The following is an 18,348-nucleotide window of genomic DNA, read 5'->3' on the forward strand; positions in this document are numbered from 1 at the left end:
CACAAGAATCCAGATTTCTGGTTTCTCTTATAAAGTCAGTGGGTAAGGGCAGCCGTGGGGGGGGGGGGGTTCAGTCAGTTGAGCATCTGACTCTTGATTTCAGCTCAGGTTGTGATGTTGAGGTTGTGGGATCCAGCCCTGCACTGGGCTCCCTGAGTGGCCATGTGTCTGCTTGAGATTCTCTCTCTCTCTCTGGCCTTTTCCTCACCCCAAATAATCTTAAAAAAAAAAAAATAATAACCCAACCAGTTAGTGGATCTGGCCGAGCAGGCGGCCTGTGTGCTGCAGAGGGAGAGCCTGGCAGGAGGCAGGGCCAGGGGAGGGGAGAGCTCACAGGAGCAGCCTCCCGGCCTGGGTGCCTACCCTTGGGGGCAGGGCCTTCACCTGGAGCTCAGGGTCCATTTTCAAATGGAGCACAATCAGGCTGGCCATGGCATCTGGGCAGGCTCTTTGCTATTTGGGGCCTCTGTTTCCCCACGTATCCAGGTGTCAGTTGGCTGAAGTTGTCTTACAGCGCTGTCAGCCCTGCTAGGTCTGGGGGCTGAGCCTCAGTTTCTCTCATTTGTGCGGCAGGGGTGATGGTGGAGTTCTAGCTCTAGTTGAAAGGTAACCTTTTAGCTGATACTCACATGGCACCTGTTACATACGAGGAACTTTACTGACCTGGCTTCCCTGAACCCTCACAGCGGCCCTAGAGGGCTCCGGGGATTGCCCCCATTTCTCAGGTGAAGAAACGAGGTGAAGTAAGGGTTGGGACTTGCCTGAGGTCACAGCTCTTGAGCGGCTGGGTTGGGATTGGGACCCTAGGGAGTCAGGCCACACCTGGTGCTCAGTAAGCCTTCAGAAGGACTTGCTAGCGGCCCCATCGTGGGTGAGGGCCGGGGGGAGGGCTCTTTGTGGAGTCCTCAGACCAGGAAAGGCTATGTGGGCCACCTTCTCCTTCACCAGCACCCTCTGCACTTGGCCTCTGCTATGTGGCCTGGAGAAGAGGTAGAGGAAGGAGGTGGGGGACACCTCAGCCCAGAGCCCTGAGCCCCCCATATGCACCACAGGCCTTGACTAGCCCAGGAGGAAGTGGTCTGGTTGGGAGTAGCTGGGGGTGGGCCAGTTGGACAGTGTGGTTCAGAGCCATCCCCACTCTGCTCCTTCTCAGCTGGGTGGCCCCAGGCAAGCAACTCAGTCTTTCTGGGCCTCAGGGTTTTTTGTTTTTCTTTTTTAAGGCAGCAAATAGCTTTAAAGGCCCCCCCTCCTTTTTAAGATTTTATTTATTCATGAGAGACACAGAGAGAGGCAGGGACACAGGCAGAGGGAGAAGCAGGCTCCACGCAGGGAACCCGATGTGGGACTCGATCCCGGGTCTCCAGGATCCGGCCCCGGACTGAAGGCAGCGCTAAACCGCTGAGCCACCCGGGCTGCCCTGGGCCTCAGTTTCCTCATCTGTAATGCAAGGCTGGTCGTGTGGGAGAGGCTGTGGATACAGGTCTGTGCTGACCGGATGGTGGCGGGGCAGCCTGGGAGCCCCCAGCCCCGCCCTCACAGAGCGCACAGCCCAGCAGGGAGACGGTCTGGGGGACCTGGTTTGTGATGAGGGGCACCCAGGCCTCGGGCCCCTGCGGCTCCCTGGCTGTGTCCAGGAGGCAGAATGGCAGCCTGGGTCCTTCCTGGAGGCTGTGTAGCGGCAGGTGCTGCTGGCAGCCCGGGGGTGGCCAGACCCCCGTCTCCTGGGTGCCCTGGGTGGGGGCTGTTACCCTAGGTGCCTGTCTCGGCTCGCGGTCTGTCTTCGGAGGAGGGGGGCACAGGCACCGCACCTATTTCACAGATGAGGAAACAAAGGCCGGGAGAGGCAGGAGCCCCAACGTGGCCCCTGGGGCCTGAGCCAGGAGCCTGTGCCTCCAAGTGTGGGAAAGAGGAAGCAGAGAGAAAGGGATGTCCGCCGGAGGCCTGGCGGTTTCCTTTCGGAGGCAGGAGGAAGAGGAGGAAGAGGAGGAGGGCCCAGCAGGAAGCGGCCGGGCAGGAGGGGCAGCCTCCTTTGGCTCCGATAGACCGATAGACCGGGTTTGGAGTCCTGCCTCTGCCACCCTCTGAGTGGTATGACCTTGGGAAGGGCACTTTGCCCTCTCTCACTGTGCCTCGGTTTCCTCAAATATTTCTTAAAAATAGCTGAGTGGAAAAAAAAAAAAATAGCTGAGTGGTGCCCCTGCTCCCTCTGCCGTGGGGAGCTGAGAGGGGCTGACCAAGCTGCTGCACCGAAAGCACCAGAGTGTGTCTGGTACATGGTGGGGGTTCAGCAAAGCTCTGCCACTGTGGTTGTCGTCATTTTTATTGTCGACACGACAGGCACTGCCTCTGACACACCCTGTGGAATCACCACATGCCCCGTGGGGGGTAAGTGGGGATGAAGCTACCTCACTGATGAGGAAACAGGCACGGAGAGGTAGAACGACTTGCCCAAGGTCACACAGCTGGGAGCTGGAAGAGCCAGGAACAGCATCCGGCAGGAGCCTGCCAAGGCCAGGAGTTTGTGTTTTGGTCCCCAAACAGGTGAAGTCACGACCCTTTGCTGATAGCCCAGTAGACCTTCAGGGTCCCTGCGGGGAGACAGATGGGAGCACTAGAGGCCAGTGGCACCCTCATCCCACCCTCTCCCATGATAGCTGGAGGCAGAAGGCCCCCACAGTGAGAACAGGGCTCCTGCCCCTGCTCTGCCCTGGGCTGCTTTGTGACCCAGGCTAGTCCTCAGCCCTCTCTGAGCTGTGAAATGGGCAACAAAGGGGCTGGATCTGGGCCTTCCGGGCTTGGTGAGCGGAGGAAGGAAGGGGTGGTGGTGGGCAGGGCTCCCAGGGGGGGGCCCCAAGAGCACACACGGCTGCCCCATCGGTCCCTTCCTGGGGTTCTGTGTAAAATCATTTTTGAAAAGTAGTTTGCCGCTCAGAAGAAACCCCTGACCGTGCTGAAACTGTGGGCAGATGCTATCAGGGTGCTTCCTTTAGCTCAAATTCTATGAATCCACACACAAGAAAGTGGCCCTGACTCCAGCAGGGGGAGGGCAGCGAGGACGTTCATTTCTTCTCACCCTCTGCCCCCAGCACCTCCTGCCCCACAGGGCCTCCTGTGTCTGGTCATTGGAGGGACTGGGTGTTGGGACAAGACTGTCGCTGCAGTCTGGGCTGTGAGTTTCGCAGCTGGGGAGAAGGGACAGGTTGAGGTTCACATCTTGGCTCTCATGTCCTGATACAGGACTTTGGGCCGAGCGCTTGGTCCTTCTCAGCCTCAGTTTCCCATTCTGGAAAACATCATGTCAGTATGTTGCCATTTGGGGTGACTGATTAAAAAGCATGCTCAGGAAAGGCAGTGTGTTCCCACTCGAGAGGCTGTGAAGAAGGGACTTCCTGGGGAGGAAGGGGCCACATCCCACAGGGGGGTCGTCAGGTGCCCTCCTAGGGCTGCGGTGGCCTGGCCACCCCACGGCTGCCTGTACTGGGCACCGGCTGACAGCCCTGCACACTCGGCAGGCCGCTGCTGGAAATCCCCCACCCACTTCTTTGTGAATGGAAAAGGAAACCAAAATGCACAAGAAGAGATCTTAGCATTCTGAGCGGCTGGCCCTAAGTGGTGATGGGGGGGGGGGGTAGCTTCCTCCCCCAGGGCAGGAGGGGCCGCCACAGCTTCCCTCTTGGGGCCCCACACCCCTTTTTCCTATCTCCCCTCTGAGCTGGGGAGGAGGCCACTGTTTTCCTCAGGCCATGGACTCCACTGACCCCTCAGCCTCTGGAAACAGTGGGTGACAGCGTACATGGGGGACCATGGAAGCAGTGCCCGCCACCTGGCCTCTGGGTGCTCCCTCCCTTGGGCCAGTGTCTGGGGTCCTCTCCTTACCTGCCAGGCGATGTGGGAAGTCCGCAGCAGCAGCAGCGGAGAAAAACCTCTGCAGGGAACTGCATGGAGCTGAGGGGCCCTGCTTTGTCTCCTCTGAACTCTTCATGTAATCTAGGAAGCTCTAATTTACCAGGAGCTCTTAATTGTTTGAGCTCTTAATTGTTTTTGATTTTGTGTTTTCTGTTAATAAAGTTCATGGCAGGAACTGTAGAGCAGTAACTAGAAACTACCTCCAACCCTCCTGCCCAGAGAGAACCAGCATTTCCATTTTGGTAGGAGTCTGTGTGACCTTTCTTCTTGCATTTCCTTTCTAGCTTTTCCCCCACCTTGAAGTCCCTTCAGCATTTGCTCATTCTTCATTTCTGTGCTTCTCTCTGGAGCCCCTTGTGCGCCAGGCATCTGGGGGATGCAGGCAGAAGCCTTAGGACAGCAGCCCCAGCCCTGCTGAGACAACATTCTTCATACTGTTTTGTTACCTGCTTTTTCTCACTTAGAAGGTCTTGGACATTCTTCTGAAATATTTTCCGAGAATGTCTTTTTTTATACTGGCCCCGCAGCATTTCATTTAGAGAGAGAGGCCGCGATGTAGTTAATATTATCAAGTCTCCTAACTCAGTCATTTCTCACTTTCCTGCTCAAATAGATAACCGCGTGACAAGCATCTCATACATAAATCTTGGTGCCCACCTCTCATTTCTAGGCTAACTTCCTAGAAAGGGAAGTGCTGAGTCCAAGGCTTTATGAGTGCTTCTACAGCTCTCTCTCTTTGAGCTTTATTTATTTTTTTAAAATATTTTTTTGTTTTTGTTTTTTTTTTTTTAAGATTTTTTTTAATTTATTGGAGAGAGCATGAGCAGGGGAAAGGGCAGAGGGAGAAGCAGGCTCCCTGCGGGGAGCCTGATGCAGGACTTGATCCTAGAACCCCGGGATCACGACCTGAGCCAAAGGCAGAGGCTCAACCACTGAGCCCCCCAGGTGCCCTCCAAGCTTTGTCGAGATACAATTTACAAGTAGGTAAAATGAACTTAAAGTGTACAGCGGCTTTTGGTATATTTACCGAGTCGCACAATGGTAAGTGCAATATGATTTTAGAACACTTTCATCATCTTAGAAAGAGACCTTGCACCACTAGCAGTCCCTCCCCACTATCTCCTCCCTCAGCCCCGGGCAGATGCAGATTTGCTTTCTGACTCTATGCATTTGCCTGTTCAGTGCTTTTTGCATAAGTAGGATCAGAGAACATGCCAGTGTTTTGTGACCGGCTTCTCTCACTTGGCATAGTGTCTCCATGGCTCATCTGTGTTGTAGCAGGTCTCAGTGCTTGGCTCCTTTTTATGGCTGAATCATATTCTGCTGTGTGGACGGACAGATGACACTCTGTTTATCCATTCATCAGTGAATAGTGTTAAGCTGCTCCCGCTTTCTAGCATACGGCTTGGCTCTCGTGAATACAAGGCTGCTGTGAACATTCACACCTAGCTTTTTGTGCAGACAGTGTTTTCATTTCTCTTGGGTATGTATCTAGGAGTGGAGTTGCTGGGTTAACATTTTATTGCCAGGCCGTTTTCTGCAGAAGCTGCACCATTTTACGTTCCCACCAGCAGTGTGAGGGCTCCAACTTCTCCACATCCTCGCCAACACTTGTTATCTGTCTTTTTGATTGTAATCATCCTAGTGGGTGTGAAGAGGTATCTCATATGGTTTTGATTTGCATTTCCCTGGTGGCTAATGATGCTGAGCATTTTTTTCATGTTTACCAGCCGTTTCTAATGCTTGTGATAGATCCTTTTCAAATAGCCTTCCAGAAAGGTTACACCCACTTATCACCAGAGGTACTGGCACTGGGTATTGTTTTAAAAACATCTGCCAACCTGTAGATGAAGTGGTTATCTTGCCCTTTTTCATTACAGAGGAACAGACCATTTCTCTTTAAAAACCATTGATATATAATTCACGTGACATAAAACATTTCACCATGTGAAAGTGCAGTTCATTGGTTTTTAGTATATTCACTGTGTGTGGAACCATCACTACTAATTCCAGAACATTTTCATCACCCCAGAAAGAAATGCATTACCTGTTAGCAGGCAGTCCCAGTTCCCATCCCCATCCTCCCCAGCCCCTGGCAGCCAGTAGTCTATTTCTGTTCTTAAGGATTGTGACCGTTTCTTTTACGTGTCTTGGTCATATACATTTTCTGTGACTTACAGGCCATTTGCAGCACTGCCTGCCTTTTTTCTTGTTGATTTGCAAAAGCTCTTTACATGGATATTAACTCTCTATCACATGTTGCTATATTTCCCTAATTGGCTGTCTGACTTCAATTTCCATCCTGAGGTTCTTCCTCTCTGGAGGCTTTTCAGCCTGGGCAATAAAATACAGTGCCCTTTGCCCGTACGGTTTTGTTCTTTGCTTTTCCTGCTTCAGGACCTGCCCACCCTGGATAACGATTTAGGTTCTGTTCCAGTTTTGTCTTGGTTTTATTACCTGACACTTTTAACTATTTAATCCATCTGGTTTTTATTCCTTTGGCTGGTGTGATTTCCTCTTTTGATGTCTGTGAGATGTTGTGTGTGAAGGCCCATCATGCAGGGAGCACTCACTGACCGTGCGCTCAAGGTGAGGACAGCAGCACGTCTGTCTGTGCGCAGAAGGGCAGGAGACCCTGGTGCCTCCCCGTGTGCTGTGATGGCTGCAGCTGCCATCTGGCCTGCTTCTTGCTCTCGCCCTTGTTTCCATCTGTTTTGAGGCTCAAGCCTTCCTGGCACCCTGGAGGCCTTCATTTCCACCTCCTCTGAATCATCATTCTTCGAAGGCAGGCGGTGGGTCTCGGTGGTGACGGCCCCTCTGCTCTGGTGCGCTCCCCCGCCGACAGAGGTTGTTAGTTTTCAACCACAGCTTTTTCCACCCTCAGCCGGCTTGGCAGCCGCGGGGCCTCAGACCTGCAGCTGAAGCCCTTGTTGCTGGGGTGAGGGGCTTCCCCCAACTGCTCTGGCTTCATAGCAGGGCCCATAGCAGGCACCTCATCCCAGGCCCTGGGGTACGGGACCCCCGGCACGGTGACACCCACAGGGACCATCCAGGGACCATCCACAGACTCCATGGGCCCATCGGTGGTGGGGGCGGGGGCGGGGGTGTCCACGTCTGCACAGCACACCCTCTGATGCAGCAGGAAGGCCCAGGCGGGCAGTGCCAGCTTTGACACTTGGGTGCACCTGGACACGTGGTATGGCTTCTCGGTGCCATGGCTTCCCCTTCTGTCTTGACTATAGAGGCACTCGTAGCTGTAGGGTGTCCCTGGGACTAAGGTCAGGAGAGGTGGCACTATGAAGGGAGGGCATAGCCTGGGGCAAGGTGTGGATGGGGCAGAGTACATTGGCCTTGGGGCTCCGCTGCCATGTGGGGGTAGGGATTCCTGGGGGGGACTCTGGGAGCAGGATGTGGTTGCTCAAGGTGTGGGCTGGTGGCAGCTGGTTTGCAGGAGGCGATGCATACGTGTGGGGGTGTCTGGCTGGGTCCTGACCCCGCTCAGGACCATCTCTGGGCCTGCTGAGCACTCCCAGACGGAGATGCCATTTCCATCCTCAAGAGTGTTCCAGGCTGGCCAGGCCGGAGGTTGAATTGATTGAACGTAGTTGCTGCACAGCCTGTGCTGTCTGCCAGTTCTTCGCAGCGGCCCGGAGGCTGGTCCTGATTCTGCCCCCCTGACTGCCAGAGGTTTTGGGCCAGGAACCGAGCCCTGCGTGGAGGTGTGCAGGGAGAAAGCCTGGGAGGGTTAGTGCGCTGGCCCCCCTGCCCCTGTAAGGCCCTGTCTCAGGTGGTGCCAGGTGTGGGGACCTTGTCACCCTGCTGGTGGGGGGCAAGATCAACGGGTGAAGGTGCCAATGGGTCGATGAGCTCCTTGGTTCATTTGTTCAGTCATGCCCGAGTGAGCGCAGGGTGAGACTTCCAAGAGCGGTCCTTAAGCCGGGCCCCTCACAGGCCACCCTTGGAGTGAAAGCTCACACCCGACCTCACAAATGGTTCATGCACATTTGGCCGCTCTGCATGAGCCAGGGCACCCGCATCTTGGGGGCATCGAACGAATGCCAGGGAGATCCCAGGCTGGTTCTGTTTGTTGGGGGACTGTCTTCCTCTGTATGGGGGGTCTCCGTCTCTGGGTGTTTGTCAGAGGGAGGTTGCTCTAGCATCTGAGAGGAGCTTTGTGTCCCTGTCTCTGTGATTCTGTGTGTAGGTGGAGGGGGTCATCTCCATCTCTGAGAGGGTCTTTGTGACTCTGTCACTGTGAGTCTGACATGCGGGGGACCCTTACGGGAGTGAAGAGGAGCTCACTGCTGGTGGGACTGTAGACAGGCCCCCAGGCTGTCTGTCCCGGCATTTCTGGTTAATCACCTATATGATAGGCCCCCTGAGGGTCCAAGGGCAGGAGAGGGGGAGGACAGATGATGGGGCTGTGTCTATGCAGGATTCTTTTTTAAGATTTTATTTATTCATCACACACACACACACACTGTGTGTGTGCGCGCGCGCGCGAGAGAGAGAGAGAGAGAGAGAGAGAGAGAGAGAGAGAGGCAGAGACACAGGCAGAGGAAGAAGCAGGCTCCATGCAGGGAGCCTGACATGGGACTTGATCCCCGGACTCCAGGATCACACCCTGGGCCGAAGACAGCCACTCAAGTGCTGAGCCACCCAGTGTCCCCCACCTGTAGGATTGTTTTACTTGGGGGTCTGTATCACCATGTCTGTGCCTGCCTTTCTGGGGCTCTGGGAGGATGATGTCTCCGTTTCTGGCACTGGGTGGGGGCTTTTGCTGGCTAGGAAAGGGGGGAAACTGACTTGATCCATGTGGCTTTTCCAGAAGCTTCTCTCACCATTTACCTGTTCCCCAGAGAAGGGGACACAAGGCACAGGGAGCAGACCAAGGGGGAGATCTGGCTCACAGTGAACTGGAGGAGTCTGGGGGACTCCTCTGTACTCAGGCAACACGCGAGTCTGCTTACAGGAGCCCTAGGGGGTAGGTTCCATTATCATCCCTATTTTACAGAGGAGGAAACAAAAGCACAGGAAAGTGAAGTGATTTATTCCGGGTCACCCCAGAGAGAAGTGGCTGAAGCAGGCATTTGAAGGGCCTGTGGAGCAGAGGTTGGGGCCCAAGAAAGGAAGTGACCTGTGGTGTCTAGTTCCAACACTTGTTCAGCCCCTGGAACAGGCTTCAGTTCACCCCTAAAGGAGCCAAGAAACATCTGCTTGTGCTTCCCCACATCTATGGGCTGGGGTCCCAGACACCCACCCAGCTACTCAGTCTCTCCTCTGACATACCCCTTCCCAGCACGTCCTCTGGGCCGGACCTGGTGCTGGGCCCCACCTCGGAACGAAGTTTGGTGCCCTGTCCCCACCCCGAGAGGAACTCCCAGTCAGACGTGGGGGCAGCTGCCTTGTCAGGAAATTATGGCCAGGCCTGATAAGACCCCAGCCGAGGGAGAGGCACAGGAACTGCACTAACCACGGCTGAGTGACCAGAGAAAGCTCCCTGGAGGAGGGGAGGCCCACTCTGGCGACGCCACAGTCTGGATCAGGCACTGTCCCACACACAGAGGCCTGGCATGGGGGAGCCCAGGGTTGGCAGGAACCATCTGGATGGAGGCCTGGTATTGAGGGCTCTGGGGCTAGGCAGACCAGGGTCTGAGCCCCCGCCCTCCACAGCTCCTCTCTGAGGCTGGGGGCAAGCTGATCTGTAACCTGGGGTTAACAGTGCTGAGGTGGGGTGTCTTCCTTTCATCCAGTCCTCTCCCCCAGCCAGCTAGAGCCCTGGGAGGCCCAGCTCCTGTCCCTGCATGTCCTCCATTCCCTCCCGCCTCCCCCCTCAGTTGACCGCAGCACCTTGAAGCACCCTATCACTCCCCCATAGCACTCATTTGGGTGGGGCTCTGCACTGGGGCCATACCCTGTGCCCCACTGGCCCCCGGCACTCAGGGATGCCTGGCAAATGGAAAGCTCATAGGAATGAAACTGAGTCGTCGTCCCCCCCCCCCCCCCCCGCCCCCTACGGTTTCACATAAATCTAGCTCTTAGCAGCTATGGGTCTTGACTCAACCTAAGTAAGCGCCACCTCAGGAAGGCCCTCCCTGACCACAGTGTCTAAATACACAGTCACAATCACATAAACTCCTTTACTTCTTTCCCTGCATTTACCAACCTATGAAATAGACTCCGTGGGGGCTTGGTTTGTTCACACAGCAGCCCCAGCACCAAGCCCAATGCTGGCAAATCGTAGGTGCTCAGAGTGGGAGAGGAGAGGAGGTCGGGGAGGGTGGACCAGGAACTGCAGGGTCTTGGGGGCCAGGGGGAAGCCTTGGGCTCCTCCTGGCAGCCAGATGAGGTCCAAAGCAGAGGGATGACAGGAAGACTGGTAGGTGGCAGCTGTTTCAATGCTGCCCCCCTCTTGGGAGGTTCAGGATGCCCCCATTTTCTGGCCCCTCACTCTATAGGGGGGATTCTCTAGGAGTACCTCTCTGCCCCCAGGGTCTCCGGCCGGGCGGAGGGGTGTGTGTGACCTTCCTGCCTAGCACTCCTCTCAGGAGTCACTGGGTTTCAGATCCTGGGGTTCCCTCTCAGAGGCCACAGGCCAGATGGCTGTAATGCACCCCGTGTTGTGATCAGGCCCCTGGGAGATTTTCTTAACCTTGGCACTGCCTTTGTGAAGTGGGGATTAAACACCAGCCTCATGGGTGGTTGGAAGGGCATGGAAGGCCCCCCCCACTGATCCTCAGGCAGACAGATGGCCCAGAGCAGGGTGGTGAGGGTCTTCCCACCAGAGTACCACCATACTTAGGATTGTCCCTTATACTGGGACAATGACCTTCCTGCTTCCTTGATCCTGGGACTTCCATTCTTCAATATGAACTTTGTGGAATTGGAAAAAAATTTTAAATGGTGGTGGTTTATGAATTCAACAGTCCGGGAGCCACTGGTGGACAGCCCAGGCCCCGGGGCTGGCATGTAACAGGTGCTCGTGAAGGGACATCTGCCAGCATTTCTAGCCACAGCCAACTCCTCTGCCATCTGAGGGATTTGGCTGTACCTTCTGCTCCACTTGGAGCATTGGCCCCTGCTGTGCTCTTAGCCTCCAGTGCCTTTCCTTCCACCTTTTCCATTTGGGCGGGGGGGGGGGGGGGGGTGTTGCTCAGCAAACACTTACATAGTCACTTACTCTGTGCCCTACTGAAGACAAAGATGGAAAGAGAGAAGGGAGGCCTTCCTGAGCTCACGGCGTCGAAGTGGGGAGACAGCTGTACAGGCTGACTGCAGTGGGATGGGGAGACTAACAAGGAGGAAGGCTTCCACAGAGAGGGACCTTTTGCTTCTGAGAAGATTGAATCTTCCTAAGGCCTGTGTTCATCCCCCAGGATCTTTCCATACCCACTGGAAGCATCTCTGTACACTATCACTAGATTCTCATGGGAGGGTAGTGGTATTGTTAGGTCTTAAACAAGTGAAGACAGGTGGGACAGGTATCACTTGTCCATAGATAACAAGGCAGAATTGAGAGGCCAGAACTAATCCCCAAACCCGGAATGGGAAGGTTGCTGTGTGGTAATTGTGTGGGTCCTAGAGAGCTTTCTGAGTAAGACACTGGGTAGCTGGAGTCATGGGAACATGTGCTTTTAATAGGTTTCTCTGCTTGGGTATATCCCAGAGCCTTCCATAGATTGTGCATGGGATTCTCCATGCACAGGAGGCCGCCCTGTCTTGGAGAATCCCTCTTTGCATTGGCTGCCAGGTAGCTCAGAGACAGATTTGTATGAGTTGTCTCCCTCCTGGCTGGAGATCCCTGACTAAAATCTTTTTTTTTTTTTTTTTTTTTTTTGGTGGTTGGGGCAGGAGGAGACAAGTCAGGGTATTATTATTGTTATTATTATTATTATTTGTAATTAGGCTGGTGTTTTGATACCCATTGGTAAGACTTGATTGAGCACTTTCCAGTTTCACCCTTAGTTCATTCATCCAGGTAGCATTCATTCAAAGGCTCTGGGTGGGAATGAGGGGACTCAGCCATCTATGACGGGGATCTAGAATTTGCTCTGAGTCTTTTAAGTTTTCAAGCCCTCATCTAATACCACATCCCATCTTCCCTCTATTCCTGGGAGGCCAGCAAGATCTAGTTACAGGAAACTGAGGCTATAGTTAGTGCTATGCCCGAGATCCCAAAGGTACCAAGTGGTGGAGCTAGGACTCTAACCACTTGGAGCTGGGCTCCAGGCCACTGAGATGTTGCCTAGAGGCCATGGGTACTGTGGCAGAACCTAGGTCCTCCTGTGGCTTGGACCTAGACCTCCAACTGTACACTGTATTCTACTTCCTGTCCCACTGCTGTTTTTGTAGGAGAGGAGTAAGGGCCCAAAAAGCCCTGGGAGAGACAAGACGGCCAGGGGGCTACTGTGGTCTGGGAGATGGTGAGAGGCCTCTCCTCAAGGCTTTCACTGGATAAGGGCTTCCCCTGTGGCCAGGTAGGATGCAGTGGATGGAATAAGGTCATTGTAAGGACTTGCCCTGCCCACACCACTGGGCCCTCCGTGCCAGGCCCTTTGCTATTTGGGTGTGAATTAGGTGCTGCCTTCCCTCCCAGCTTCCCACGGAGGGAGTGGTGAGAGTTGGTCTGGCTCAACTAGCAGGTATGCTGCTGTTGAGGTTGAGCTCCCAAGAGCTTCTGATCTGTATATCCAGCTGCCATTTTCACATCTCTGCCTTAGAACAAACCAAACTGACTCCTACAACCTCAAGACCCCATAGGGACTTCTGGGGCCCTACTGTAACCATTTCACTGTGTGCATGAGTCCCATTAGCCTCCTCAGGCACCTGTGTGCTTTCCCACCCCAGGGCCTTTGGAAGGGCCATCCTGGTGCCAGGGAAGCTCAGCTATGCTCTCCTCTTAGCTGAGGTGAGCCCACATTGTTTCTGTGGCCCTTCACTGCTTCCCCCACCTGCTTATCTGGGTGCTTACTGTCTCCTTCATGTTGGGCATCTGTCTCCCTTGTTCTTGCTGGGGTTCCAGCACCTGGAGTTCAGTCCCTCTGCTGTGACAGGCTTCAAGATGCTTGTGAGGACATGGCAGAGTCAGATATAGCCTGTTACCTTGGGAGATGCTGGAAGAGCCATTCCGGCCTAACTGCTCATGGGGAATAGCAGCAAATCACAGGAGTTGCCAGGTGACAGCAGGAGGGAAGACAAGACTGACAGCAAAGGGGGAAGGTCTGGTTCCAGCTGTCACTCTCAACCCCCCCGGCCGTTTTGAAGGCCAAAGCCCCATGGGTGGGGTTAAGGAGGCCTGTGGGTTAATGGGGGTCGGGGAATACTTGGTAAACCTGTAGGTAGAGGTAGGGATGTCCATGCCACCCTCTAAAAGTACAAGAGCTGACAAACCTAGAGCCAGAATGGTGCAGTCTTAGAGAAGCACATGGAACTTTCTGCTGGTTTTAATGTCCACTGAATAGACTAATTGTTCTCTCAGGCTCACCCTGCTCTCTGGCTCCTTTATGTTCTTGATCTTTTTAAAACAAACTCAGAAGCACTTGAGACAACTATGTGTTGTCTGCATAGTTATATTGAAATACATTTTAATATAAATGACACTCTTTTGTTTTTCCCTTAAGTTCATCATGGCACTTATACAAATATATATAGGTAGGTTAGGTTACCTGTGGATTTCACTGCAGGATGGGCTGAAAGAAGGCAGGTGTGTATCCAGTCCCTGGGCCATTTTGAGGGGAAGCTCTAGTAATGCAACACAGTGGACCCCAGGCTTTACCCACCTTGGGTGGCCTCATACCCCAGCTTAAAAATTTAATAGCTGTTTGTCAGGCCTTACCACCCCCACCCCCCCCATTTGCAGTAGCTCACCCAGGTACCATAGCAACTGTGGGAGGAGACAGCAACTATTAAATATCTCTGCTTTACAGATGATAAAACTCCTTCAGCTCAGGGTGTGATCCCAGAGTTCTGGGATCGAGTCCCAAGTTGGATTCCCCACAGGGAGCCTGCTTCTCTGCCTCTCTGTGTTTCTCATGAACTAATAAATATAGGTGATAAAACTGATGGGTAGGTGAACCTGCTTGGCCAGGGTTCTGTAAGAAGTGGCAGGGACAGGACTAAACACTAACATCTAGAGGGGTAAGAGAAGTATAAAGCCTTAAAGTCAGCTATAGAAGTGTGAGCCCTCCTGTGGAGACAGTATCAGAGCTGACCTGCATCTTTGCCTTTGAGCTTTCTAGCACCCAGGGTGAAGAAAGAAATGGGTTATTACCCCTGGAGCCACAGTGGCCATAGGAAAGCAGCTAGCTTTGTGGATGCTGGGAGCTGAAACTTGCTCCCAGGATGGGATGTAGTGAGTGACATGCTACTGTTTATACCACATTATCTGGAGTGGTTTGGCCATTTCAGTCTCCCAAGTGTGACTCAGCAGGTGGGGTAGAGGGCATGCTAGAGAGGGGAACTTGAAGCCCCCTAATGTTCCGGTAGCTGTTGAAACAGCCCCTGGGTTTGCGCTCAGCTCACCATCTCAGCTCTGTCCCGTATCACACCTCTCAACAGGGAAGGAATCCACTGGTCCTTCCATACATGGCCAGTGCTCTCAAATCCTGCTCTAGACTATCCAGCTAGAGCTGTGGCCACAGGCAGGGTTTATCCTGCCCCATGCTTACCCGCCACTGCAGTCTGAGCAGAGCCTCTGGCCCCTCTCCACCATCAGGCAGCACAGTTGTATGATAATTTAGCTGTGTGGCAATGGGGGAGACAACTGGGCTGGCTGGGAGCAACTGTCCCCCAGGCTGCCTGGGAGGAGTCAGGAAGAATCTGTGTCATCTTAGCCAGGGGGCAGATGGGAGCCAGCATCTGTGCAGCCAGGGGTGGCTGTGGGGGAGGTGGGGGAATCCTCTTCACTGCCTGCCAGGTCAGCAGTTCCTCAGCTGCTGGGGATAGAGCTGGCATGGAGGCCCCACATTCAGAGTGAAACCAGTGGCTTTGCTGGTTAATCTCAGCATTCACCCTGGGGCTAGGGCCCAGAGCGGAACTGAAAGGGAGACTAGGTCTGTTCCTCCTTGGCCTGGCCTACTTCCTCCCAGTGATCCTGAGGGCCCAGGGCCAGTGGGGAGACTTGAGGCCAGGCAGAGCCAACTTCAAAAGTAGGAGAAGGAGGGATCCCTAGGTGGTGCAGCGGTTTGGCGCCTGCCTTTGGCCCAGGGCGCGATCCTGGAGACCCGGGATGGAGTCCCACGTCAGGCTCCCGGTGCATGGAGCCTGCTTCTCCCTCTGCCTGTGTCTCTGCCTCTCTCTCTCTCTGTGTGACTATCATAAATAAATATTAAAAAAAAAAGTAGGAGAAGGAAAGAAACAGCTCTCGTACCTTACCCATTTTGCAGAAAGGAAACGGAGGCTCTGAGAGGCTGGCTGGCTGTGAAAGCTGCCAGCCATATGCACTCCAGCACACCCAGGGCCCATGCCAGTACTGCACGAGACTCCTGTGCTCCCCACATTGCCCAGACTCCAAGGCTGAGACACTGGGATCTAGGGGCCATCTAAGAGAAACCTGAAAGATAAAACCCCCTGGCTAGTGCTGGTCACTTAGGGCTGGGACTGGCCACCTCTCTGAGCTTGCTCCTTCCTTTATAAGATGTAAGATGAGGCAGTCCACCATGGTATATATGTCAGGGATTCCTAGAGTTGTTATTCCCTTCAGATTGGTGGCAGCAGGTGCCTGGACTGAGAAGAGCCCCAGTTTGGCCAACCCTCTCCTGCCCTTCTGCTCCTTACCTTACTGTTCACCAGCCCTCCTGTGGATGTGGAGTGGCTGATGCCAGGTGGCCTAGCCCTGGTGTCACCATCCTATCAGAGGTGTCTGGTGCTTCCATGTCCCAAGCAGTTACACACATGGCTTTGGGGATGGATTCTTGTATTACTTTTTGACAAGGCAGCTTCTGCCCAAGATGTGGTCAGAGTCCTTCAAAGCCACAGTGCCAGGAACTAGACTTTGGGCCTGGCTTGTTTCCATTTCCTTGCCCCTGCTGGGCATTGGCTTGGTAGGGCTGGTCCTTCCCAGATGGGCCTGTCTCCAGGCCCTTGGGAAGAGAAGTACTGGAGAGAGGGCATCCAGTTGAGCCTCTCTGTCCATTCCCCCATCATCTCTGGCTCCTTCCTCCATTCTTATCTCCTTCTGGCCCCTGCTCAAAGCAGCCATTGATCATCTCATGACCCCAGAGAAATAATCTTGGCACTCTTATCACAAGAGGAAGAGGAAGAGATGGGGGAGGGGACAAGGAGGGAAGACCTCTTTTTTGAGAAACTGCTGCCCCAGAGATGCTGGCTCCTGTGTTCTAGGATACCCCAGAGCTTCCTGCTCCTTGGGAACAGGCATCTGCAAGGCCAGCCCCTGCCTTCAGCCAGGTTCAGTCAAGACCCGGAAGAGGAACTCACTGGCAAAACATAGGAGACCACCTTCCATGCACTCTGAACCCTGTCCTGTGTATGTTGGATGTCATGGGAGACCCCTGGGCCCAAGATTTTGTGTAGGTTTCCAGCTGGTTCTGAGGCCAGCCATACCAGGCTTTGCCCCTTTCGGGATATTGGCAGAAGCCCCAAGAGCCTGTGGCTAAGCTACTCTGCGAACCCCGCCCTGCAGCCAAATCCACCCTTCCTTGTCCTCAGACTTGAAGACAGGTTAGGTTGGCAGTTTGAGGTTCTAGGCTATAGGTTCTAGGTTGTAGGAGGGAGGTGGAAACTCCATCTACCCTCCCTTAGGCAAAGGAGTTCACCTCGAAGACCTGAGTTTCTTCTCTAAGATGTGATGAGAGTATGTTTCCTATGGCCTGCGCTAATGGGGAACTGATGAGGGTCGGCAGAGGGACCAGAGGTACGACAAAGGCCTTGGGTCCCCCAGCACCACAGAGGGAAATGTGACTTCGAACGGATACCCTCATGTCCACTCTCTGGGCTTTTTTTTGATGAGGTCAGCAGCCATTGTGATGTGGCTGGGCTGCGGGGACATCTCTGCTCCACCAGGGGAAGGAGAACCAGATGTCAGCAGGCAAACACCTGACAGAGATAGCTTCAGATAAAGGGACAGGGTGGGGGTGGCCTTCAGGTAACATAGGTTTCTGAGGACCTCAGTGTTTGGGGTGTGGGGCTACTGCTTAAGAGGCTACAGGAGAAGGGCCCTTGGCAGGCTCATGCAAGCCAGAATGCTAGATCTTTCTCCAGGTTTGGGGTACCTGCTTGGCAGCACCATGAGTACTTACTCACCCAGCTGAGCCCCTGGGGAGACACAGGAAAAAAAAGAGGCCTGTGTGGGTGAAGGGCCGTCAGGGACAAGCCTCAAGTGCCCTACCTTGATCTCCTAGAGTTCAAAGCCCAAGCTACAAGCAGCCTGCTCCAATATCCAGGAGGTGCGGCGATGCACACGCCTCGAGATGCCGGACAACCTCTACACCTTTGTCTTAAAGGTAAGTGACAACTTTTCACACCCAGGAGTCACACCTACACACCTGAGGCATCTACATACCTGTTCCCTTCCTCCCTGCCAGGTGAAGGACCGGACAGACATCATTTTTGAAGTGGGGGATGAGCAGCAGCTGAATTCCTGGATGGCTGAGCTCCGGGAGTGCACAGGCCACGGGTGAGGCCCCAGACGGGAGGGCCCTACTTCTGGAAGTTTTTCCTGCTCCTCTGGTTTACCCAGATCCTAATCTCAGCCTCTTCAGCAGGCTGGAGAGCACAGACCCAGAGATGCATATTCCCTCAGCCCTAGAGCCTGGCACATCCACCTCTCCAAGGGGAAGCACAGATTCCCTGAACCAAGGTGAGTGGGTCCAGGCCTCCATCCTCCATGTAAGTTGGAATCAGCTTCAGCCCAAGACAGAAGGTACGCAATGGGGGGTGGTGTGGGGGGTGTCACCATCACCCATTTTGTCTACCAGGTGCTTCTCCTGGGGGGCTGCTGGACCCAGCCTGTCAGAAAACAGATCATTTCCTGTCCTGTTACCCCTGGTTCCATGGCCCCATCTCCCGGGTGAAGGCGGCTCAGCTGGTTCAGCTGCAGGGTCCTGATGCTCATGGAGTGTTTCTGGTACGGCAGAGTGAGACACGGCGTGGAGAATATGTGCTCACATTCAACTTCCAAGGCATAGCCAAGGTATGGGGCATGGTAGGTGGAACTGTACCCCCCAACCCCAAGGTCAAGGCCCTCAGGCCAGTGCCTGAAAGTACTTTGCTCTCCTCCTGTAGCACCTGCGCCTGTCGCTGACTGAGCGGGGCCAGTGCCGAGTGCAGCATCTGCACTTCCCCTCTGTCGTGGACATGCTACACCACTTCCAGCGCTCCCCCATCCCACTCGAGTGCGGAGCTGCCTGTGATGTCCGCTTGTCCAGCTATGTGGTAGTCGTCTCTCAGCCACCAGGTGTGACCCTTGATAAAGGGGGTGGGTGG

The 18,348-nt window shown here is 54.3% G+C and overlaps 1 protein-coding gene across 2 annotated transcripts in view; it reads left to right on the forward strand.

Annotated features, from left to right (window-relative positions):
* Positions 1 to 18,348, forward strand: part of SH2B3 (SH2B adaptor protein 3) — a 39,591-nt gene that overhangs the window by 17,769 nt on the left and 3,474 nt on the right. Inside the window, exons 3-7 of one of the 2 annotated variants that reach the window (XM_072725141.1) lie at positions 17,265 to 17,366; positions 17,448 to 17,539; positions 17,625 to 17,722; positions 17,841 to 18,055; positions 18,148 to 18,319. In XM_072725141.1, the coding sequence (XP_072581242.1) occupies positions 17,265 to 17,366; positions 17,448 to 17,539; positions 17,625 to 17,722; positions 17,841 to 18,055; positions 18,148 to 18,319 (679 nt within the window). The remainder of the gene's footprint in view (positions 1 to 17,264; positions 17,367 to 17,447; positions 17,540 to 17,624; positions 17,723 to 17,840; positions 18,056 to 18,147; positions 18,320 to 18,348) is intronic. The other variant, XM_072725142.1, reaches the window with a different exon arrangement.

Source organism: Vulpes vulpes, chromosome 10 (genome assembly GCF_048418805.1).
Source record: "Vulpes vulpes isolate BD-2025 chromosome 10, VulVul3, whole genome shotgun sequence".
Classification (NCBI taxonomy): domain Eukaryota; kingdom Metazoa; phylum Chordata; class Mammalia; order Carnivora; family Canidae; genus Vulpes; species Vulpes vulpes.